At 35.4% G+C, this 9,464-nt stretch overlaps 1 protein-coding gene across 1 annotated transcript; it reads left to right on the top strand.

Annotated features, from left to right (window-relative positions):
* Nucleotides 1-538: 538 nt before the first annotated feature.
* On the top strand, nucleotides 539-6,079 carry chmp4bb (charged multivesicular body protein 4Bb). The gene is made up of 5 exons (XM_079897536.1): nucleotides 539-854; nucleotides 1,556-1,733; nucleotides 1,813-1,927; nucleotides 4,896-5,028; nucleotides 5,595-6,079. Exons 1-5 carry the CDS (start codon nucleotides 671-673, stop codon nucleotides 5,657-5,659), a joined length of 675 nt encoding a protein of 224 aa, XP_079753662.1. The 5' UTR covers nucleotides 539-670; the 3' UTR covers nucleotides 5,660-6,079.
* The last annotated feature ends 3,385 nt before the right edge of the window (nucleotides 6,080-9,464 follow it).

Here is a 9,464-nt window from a genome sequence, read left to right as displayed (position 1 = left end):
TATATATATATATATATATATATATATATATATATATATATATATATATATATAATTTTAGTTTAAAGAATGTGAGGAATGTACTTAAATTACTATTTATTTAATACTTATCGATCAAATCAAGTAATTTAAAGGTAAATACAATAACAAAAAATCTCCAAAAAAATTGCATTAAAAAATAGATTAAATATTATCAAAATGAAATAAAATAAGCTAAGTTAAGTACAAATGTAAGTATAATTTTAGGGCTTCGGGTCATTTTGAGCCCAGAGGGAAAGATGTGTGAAAAAAAAAATAATAATAATTGTGAGGGAAGGATGAGGGTAAAGAATTTGACATTCAGAATTATAAAGTTTACTAAACTGTCAATACTTTTGACTTCATGCTCGTAATAACAAATAGTATGCTTTATAGTCAGTTAGTTATCGCATAAAAAATAAAAAATAAACATTGTTTCCAAAATATCTGTTCATGTTGTTGACAATCACTTTCCAGCAGCTGCAGCGTTGATAGGTGGCCTGACCATGACGAGTTTCATGACGACAGCAGGCCTGAAGGCGGAAGTAAGACAATCAACAACTGAACACGGAACAGCGATTGACGTTACCAGTAGTGTCTAGAAACAAACAGACTCAGAGGGATTTCTTAGTTTCGGATAATATAAAACAATATGTCCGTTTTCGGCAAATTGTTTGGCGGTGGGGGGAAAGGCGGCAAAGGCCCAAATCCACAAGAAGCAATCCAGAAACTCCGTGAGACAGAAGAGATGTTAACCAAGAAACAAGAGTACTTAGAGCAAAAAATTGATGCGGAGCTATTAACGGCAAAGAAAAACGGCACGAAAAACAAACGAGGTATGTATTAAAAACGAATCGTCGCTTTTTGTCATATGTGTGTTAAATAACTTTAAAAAGAAAGCTTTTTTTCGCCCTACCTGTCGTCGATTTCAGTATGGTTGGGTAGCTACACCCATGCGTCACTTGACCTAAACTGAGTGATAATCGAAACTATGAAGTCGATTTATAAAAATAAAACCTATGTCGGGTAGAAGAACGTATACATATATATGGAAGAACGTGGATAGGAACATTAAAATCCCTGCTGTCACGATACTGAATGAAAGAGTTTTGACTTAATAAAGGATTGGATTTCATATCACTTAGTTACGTCTGATTAGTGTCATGTGATTTGTTGTGAAAGAACAGCCATTAACAGGGAACATGGTTAACTGCATCGAGTGTATTGTAAACATTGTTAACTGTTTAATAATTAAACAGTTAACCATAATTAATAATAAGTTAATAATAATGTACTGGTTAATAATTTATTATTTGGTTATGGTTGAATGTTAAGGTTGAATGAAAAAGTTAATTACATATGTGGGAATCTAGGTGATTTTATTTTATTTATTTTTTCATGGGATGTAAATATATTTCCATTCAGATGAATGGGAAAAAAATGTCCCAATTGGCCTGAATTAACCCTATATATAATTTGTATTTATATTTTTTACCATTAAGTGATGGTGTGCATGTCTGTCTCTTTCTTTCTCAAGCTGCTTTACAGGCCCTGAAAAGAAAGAAGCGATATGAAAAGCAACTAGCTCAGATAGATGGAACTCTCTCCACTATTGAGTTCCAGCGAGAAGCATTAGAGAATGCCAATACAAACACAGAGGTGCTTAAAAACATGGGTTTTGCTGCCAAGGCCATGAAGACAGCCCATGAAAATATGTAAGATACCTGATTCAAATGTCCTGTTGATTCCTTAGCAAAGAATGCAGCACATAATGATATTATTGAATGTTTTCAGGGATCTAGACAAAGTGGATGACCTCATGCAAGACATCACAGACCAGCAGGAGTTGGCGCAGGAGATTTCTGATGCCATTTCAAGACCTGTAGGTTTTGGAGAAGACTTTGATGAGGTGAGCTTTTTTATGTGGTCTGCAGTGTTGCCCAACCCCAACAGAAAGATTTAGGAATAAAAAACATTATGACTGCATTATTTTAAGAACATTTGTGACATTGGTCATGTGATGAAAAAATTACATTGAAGCACAAGATGCTCTTTGGGTCATCTTAAATCATGCTGGAGAACATGATCATCAAGATGAACACAAACTTTTAGAGTTCTATGCTGCTAACAATAAAGCAAAAGGAAAATGAAGCAGATACTTAAGTCAAGTCATCTTCATTTATATAGCGCTTTTAAAGGAGAACTCCGGTCAATTTTAACATTGAGCTCATTTTTTTTGTACATTTGGAGTGCTGTCAATACAGAGAACAACGACAAAAATCGGTGTTGCCTACACAGAGTTATTCTATTTTTAAAATTTGCACCCTGTTGACTTCAATGGGGCAAGTACTAAACCTGCTTTTAGCCTCTTAACATCCTTGATGTGTCATTACAAGTGCACAGAAAATGTGAGTGATTCCTTCAGAGTGAACACAAGTGAATCTGACTGCAGTAGATGTGAAAGAAATGTATAAAAATGATGTTATTTAAGCCAGCGCAAATACCTGTGTTTACATCCTGTTTTCGGGTGAAGTCCAAAGTAGTCGATTGCCGAGTTCACGCGCATAGGTATGATTAGGGCTGGGCGATATGGAGCAAAAAATATATCTCGATATATTTTGCTATATCTCGATATACGATATATATCTCGATATCTTTACAGGAAAAATAACCCCCCAAAAACTACTGCAAAAACAAATATGCCAAATACCACAAAGTCTTTTTTTATTGACGTGCAAATAGGTAGGCTGTTCATGTAGGAACAAAGTGCTTCTGCGACATTTAAAAAAAAAAAAATCCCTGTATACAAAAATAATAATTTAACTGTAAAATAAAGGAAGAAATAATACATATTGCACTATTTTTAATAAACCTGTATAGAAATATCATTACTAATTTTGGCAAATAAATTTAAAAAATGCCATATATCCCCCCAAAACTGCACAACTGTAGAGTAAAACATTCATTTAAAAAAAAAAGTGATACAAATGCATCTAAAAATTGACATGATTGTTACAAAATCACACTGCCTGGAGAACTCAGAACAACTGCTAGCATAAAGTTTAAGGTAAAAATAACTGCCATTAAATTACAGTATCTTACTACTATGCAATTAGATAAACTGTTCATTCATTACATCACTTTACCTCTGTCTTTATCCACCTTTATCCTCTTCTCTTCTTTTTGGCACTGTATATAGCAGAATAGGTAACTTAGGCTAATGCTAATTTATAATGTGTCATGTAAATTCGGCCATCCATCACAATCAGGAAACTTTCACCGTGTCTAGACCTGGCGCGAGCTGCCAGGCCCGTTTCTACAGTGGAGCATGTTAAGTGTGAGTGTGTTAAGCGCCCTCAAACAAAAGCAATGCGGCGAGAGGCGACGCTACACAAAAAATTACCAACAACAACTGATCGCGCGCGCGCTGTTTCTGACGCACTTCAAGCTCTCGCTGGGCGGGGAAAGATTGATGTGCCTGACCGGACTCGGGGGACTTGGTTGAATGAGACAACACGCGAGGGGAGGGGGAACAAAAGCGCGGAGGCGGAGGCGGGCGGGGGCGAGCACAGCACAGAGAAGGCAAACAAGCAAATTGGCGAAATCAGAATTAAATATAAACAATATATCGATATATACGATATGTCAAAATCCATATCGAGTTTAAAAAATATCTCGATATATCGTAAATATCGAGATATCGCCCACCCCTAGGTATGATCACGCGCGTGAACTCGGCAATCCACCCGAATTCACCCGAAAACAGGATGTAAACACAGGTATTTGCGCTGGCTTAAATAACATCATTTTTATACATTTCTTTCACATCTACAGGGTCCAAATTTTAAAAATAGAATAACTCGGTGTAGGCAACACCGATTTTTGTCGTTGTTCTCTGTATTGACAGCACTCCAAATGTACAAAAAAATGAGCTCAATGTTAAAATTGACCGGAGTTCTCCTTTAACAATGTAGATTGTTTCAAAGCAGCTTTACAGAGACAAACGTATAATTTAAGGTAACAGAGATTGTTTTGGCTTTATAGTGGTTCTTTAATAAAGTTATTTTCCAGCTAAAGTTAGTTTTGATTGATTCGCTTCCGTCGCAACAATCATTTGTTATTAAATTAGGGGCCGCTAAGACGACACCATTCTCTCTACACAGACTTTAAACGCGAACCTGTGAGAAACGCTGATGGCGGTCACATGCGCATTAAGAATTGGTTCTATAGTTATGTGCGTTTGAATATATGTGTGCAGGTTTGGAATTCCCTTCAAACCAAGCCTAAACAAAGTACTGGTGTTTCCTTATAATTTTTGATACAGAATTTTATTTTATTTTATCAATTCGGGGTAGATACGCGAATTGAGTTTCCAGACGACACTTTATCTGTAGAGTGGTAAAGGGATCCTCCATAGGGAGAGACTAGTTGGCACTTCAGCACTGCGTTGTCATCGGGTCCAGGCGCAGGTCCTTCATCAGATCTGGATACGGCCTGGATCCGGCAGGCTGCGGGAAAACCTTGGGATAAACAAAAGACACAAAAATTTGCGTAGATGCCATTCTTCTTATGATGTAACGAGTACATCAGGATTTATGGGAAGTGTTCCCGGTTGTGAAAACTTAGGAAATTATAAATTAACTATTGTTAATTTTTCAGTTCAACATAAAAAAAAATAGCAATAGAAGTATTTTCACTTCTGGACTTTTTTGTTGCACAGTGCATGTGTGAACAGTTATACCTAAACCTCTGATTAAGGTGAAATGGTTGTTAATATATTTTACATAGATGTATCCCTCATTGCTTTTTGCTCCAACATTCTCTTCAAATGCAGTTTTTACAGATGAATGAACAATAAGATTCTTGTTTTTTTCTAGGATGAGCTCTTGGCTGAATTGGAGGAGTTGGAACAGGAGGAACTGGACAAGAACTTGCTGGAAATTAGTGGCACAGAGGATGTCCCCCTGCCCAGTGTGCCTTCAAATCCATTACCCAAAAAAACAGCTGTTGGTTCGTTTCATGCTGTTCATTACATATCAACATAGTACCAAAATTCTTGTGATTTAAGTCTTTTAAAATTCAGTAACACTTTACAATAAGGTTCATTAGATAATGTATTAACTAATATGAACTGACAATGAGCAATACATTTGTTACTGTATTTATTAATCTTTGTTAATGTTAGTTAATAAAAATACAACTGTTCATTGTTCATGTTAGTTCACAGCGCATTAACTAATTTTAACAAATACAACCTTTGCTAAACAAATGCTAAAGAAGTATTGTTCATTCTTAGTTCATGTTAACTTAGGTAGTTTACTAATGTTAACTAATAAACCTTATTGTAAAGTGTTGCCAAAAAATATATTGACTGACTATTGTAGATTGGTAATGATTTGTTTTGTATTTCACAAACTAAAAAATTATTTTAAATCAAAAGTAAACTTTACATATGAAGTTGGACTTTGGTAAGTTAAAGAAAAGTGGAATACCACTTTAATAGTCTTTAATACTAACATGCAGAGAGGTTCCCCTGTGGAAACCCTCAATAACCATCTGTCTTTGTGTTTCTCCAGCCCACAAAAAGAGAGAAGAGGAGGATGAGGATGACATGGAAGAACTCAAGGCATGGGCTATGTGAATTTACCCAATCTGACAGACTTTCATTGCTTGTCCTTGTTGGCTTGTGTAGGCAAACCCATGTACCTTCAGAGGGTTAACACTACAAAACAAATTTTCTGAGTTATCATGGCTCTTGCAATATGGCTAAAATAAGTCTAGAAAAACAAGAGTTACAAACAAAAATCTATATGAAGCAGGTTTTTAAAGTAAATAAGACAATACAATCTGATGACATAATATATGACGTGAACCTGAAATATTTGGCCATTGTTATTTAGGTAATGCATTAATGTTTCTAATTTTTGTTTCTTATTTGACTTCAGAAACTGGTTGTTTTGATTTGTCATGAAATTAGCATGTTTGCCAACACACAAGTTTCATATTCAACACACAACTTTCTCTCATCTCGTCTGATATATTAAATATGTTCGGTACTGTTGTTTGCTTCAAACTTTGATCTTAATATGTTCTGTTAGATGAATGTTATTCAGTACTTCCAACATAAACATTTTTACAGCTTGTTGACAATGCCATAATGGTTTGGTGACAAACCAAAAACCCTGGATTAACTGACATTTGCTTCATTATATATATATATATATATATATATATATGTGACTGCCCATCATGTATTGTTTGGTGCCGTGTCCGAATAGTTGCAGAAAATGACCTATTTAATAACAGACTTTTCCCATTGATATCTTTTCTGGTCTGATTCATTGGCATGCTGAGGGTTTTCTCCTGCCAGTAGATGACTGTAATTATTCAAAACATACAAAATAAACAGTACTACATTTTTTTTTCCTCATATGGGAGCATATACTTTTTTGAAAAATGCTGTATCTATTCAGGTTGAGGCATATTTGGTGTATGTGTATATTTGAAAAAATTCAGATGGGCGTTTATTTGAGAGATCATTAAACTTTTGGATTCCTTTTTTTTTGGTGTTGTTAGTCTTTCTGTGGCATCTTAGCTCTTGTTAAAATGATGTATAAAAAAGTAACCTTGGTTCTTGCACTCAAAAGCATACAATGATGTGTCTGATGTGTTATGTGCCTTACTTAATGGCAAGCTGATTCAATTTGAGTGGCATGTCTTCAAATGACTAACTGTGTAAAATGCCTCAGCTGACCGATAACATTTATAGGAAGAGTGTGGTGTATACTGTATATTCCTCTCTTGTCTTTTGTTTATTCCTTGCCAAGTCCCTTTTGATGTCCTTTATTTTACCTTAATGTAGGTAAGGGGTTTGGGTGGATTCATTTTCAATAAACCACATGGCTGTTTGTTTCTGAAAAGAAAGTTGCTAATTCGTTTAACATGTTTGACTCATGGTGTTCGCCATACTTTTTTTCAAAGAAGCTACAAACCAAACTATAATAATCAAAATAATAATTATTACTATAAATCTAAATTGAAACACATCTTTGGCAGCACCCGACATAGCATACTTCTATACTATATCATAGGCGAAAAACAGTAGGCCATGTGACAATAGAAGCATGTCTGAATTCACAGTACTCGTAAAAGTGTAGGCAAGAAAGTAAAACTTAAGTTTTGTGTATTTCACAAAGAGTTTCTTTCCTATACAAATGCTCTAATAATGATGAAAAAGTAAAAATGCAAAAATACTTTTTGCTAGAATAGAAGAATATGACTTGAAGAGTAAGCCCTAGCTCCCTTTTTTTCTTTTACTTTATTTTCATGTAATGGACTTTTGCACCTTATCCTACTGTCATATTGTAATGATATATTTTTGTTGCAATGTTGTTTGTACATGACATATTGTTCAATAAAATGACCTACTTCTTCCGGAGAGATTCTGAAGTGTGCACTGTGCAGACGATGGACACTTTATTATCCTATGAGGCCACGATATGGATTTATGAATGGCAGTAAAGCTATGTAACTGACCCTGGTTGGTCACGTTAATGACAACATGCCAACCTAACCGACAATTGGAGACCTATTTCATGACTTAATAACAATCTTAAATGTATGTGCCATTATTTTTTTGCAGAAAGATTAAAAAAATGCTTAGAACAAATTATAGATGATTGCCAATCAGGATTGATGAAAGTCAGACATACAGTATAAGTAATAATTTTCGCTTGGTCCTAGATTTAATTGATTATAATGAGTATATTGATAGTGAAAGTTTTATATTTTTTGTAGATTTTTATAAAGCATTTAACACCGTTAATCACAAATTTATGTTTGAGACTTTGGATTTTTTTGGCTTTGGTAATTTCTTTAAAAGGGCCATTTATACTTTATGTTGGTGTATAGCTCAGTAAAACTTGAACATGGCACTACCCCCAGATTTCTTTCAGAAAGAAAATTAGGCAGGGATGCTCAATCTACTTTTTTTGTTTTTACTTGTAACTCAGACAATGACTCTTTACAATAACAAATATAAATAATTTTCACAGAATCAGGATTTTAGAAAGAGAAATAAAATGCAGTCAATTAGTCAATACAACAATATTTGTTAGTGATTCATTAGACATTAAAAGTGTGATTGATTGTTTGAATTACTTTTCACCGGTTTCAGGGTTAAAATTAAATGTAAACAAATGTGAGTTATTAAAAATAGTTACAAACTATTACATTAAAAAAAGATACCTTAACTAATTTGGTTGGTTATGGAGGTTTACATTTGCTTGATTTCAACACTTCAAATACAATTTTAAAGAATAGATGGATCAAGCATTACTTTCAATACATAAATAAAAGTTTGTATTTAATTCCTAATCTAATTTTTAAAAAGTGGGTGGGGTTGCTTTTCTGTTGCAATGCAACTTTGAAATCAGTAAGATTCCAGTCAGATGGAATGCATGTCAGGCTCCTGCAATGTATAATTTGGAATCACAGATATACACTCACCTAAAGGATTATTAGGAACACCATACTAATACTGTGTTTGACCCCCTTTAGCCTTCAGAACTGCCTTAATTCTACGTGGCATTGATTCAACAAGGTGCTGAAAGCATTCTTTAGAAATGTTGGCCCATATTGATAGGATAGCATCTTGCAGTTGATGGAGATTTGTGGGATGCACATCCAGGGCACGAAGCTCCCATTCCACCACATCCCAAAGATGCTCTATTGGGTTGAGATCTGGTGACTGTGGGGGGCCATTTTAGTACAGTGAACTCATTGTCATGTTCAAGAAACCAATTTGAAATGATTCGAGCTTTGTGACATGGTGCATTATCCTGCTGGAAGTAGCCATCAGAGGATGGGTAGGTACATGGTGGTCATAAAGGGATGGACATGGTCAGAAACAATGCTCAGGTAGGCCGTGGCATTTAAACGATGCCCAATTGGCACTAAGGGGCCTAAAGTGTGCCAAGAAAACATCCCCACACCATTACACCACCAGCCTGCACAGTGGTAACAAGGCATGATGGATCCATGTTCTCATTCTGTTGTCTCAGACCATCTGAATGTTTCAACAGAAATCGAGACTCATCAGACCAGGCAACATTTTTCCAGTCTTCAACTGTCCAATTTTGGTGAGCTCGTGCAAATTGTAGCCTCTTTTTCCTATTTGTAGTGGAGATGAGTGGTACCCGGTGGGGTCTTCTGCTGTTGTAGCCCATCCGCCTCAAGGTTGTGCGTGTTGTGGCTTCACAAATGCTTTGCTGCATACCTCGGTTGTAATGAGTGGTTATTTCAGTCAAAGTTGCTCTTCTATCAGCTTGAATCAGTCGGCCCATTCTCCTCTGACCTCTAGCATCAACAAGGCATTTTTGCCCACAGGACTGCCGCATACTGGATGTTTTTCCCTTTTCACACCATTCTTTGTAAACCCTAGAAAT

The sequence above is a fragment of the Squalius cephalus genome (assembly GCF_949319135.1).
Source record: "Squalius cephalus genome assembly, chromosome: 16".
Taxonomy (NCBI): Eukaryota; Metazoa; Chordata; class Actinopteri; order Cypriniformes; family Leuciscidae; genus Squalius; species Squalius cephalus.
Note: the sequence above shows the minus strand (reverse complement) of the source record. Positions and strands in the feature narration are given on the sequence as shown.

Coding starts and splice junctions, on each gene's coding strand:
- chmp4bb (XM_079897536.1), top strand. CDS start 671: ATGTCCGTTTTCGGCAAATTGTTTGGCGGTGGGGGGAAAGGCGGCAAA. Junction 1,734..1,812: donor AAGACAGCCCATGAAAATAT/GTAAGATACCTG, acceptor GAATGTTTTCAG/GGATCTAGACAAAGTGGATG. Junction 1,928..4,895: donor TTGGAGAAGACTTTGATGAG/GTGAGCTTTTTT, acceptor GTTTTTTTCTAG/GATGAGCTCTTGGCTGAATT.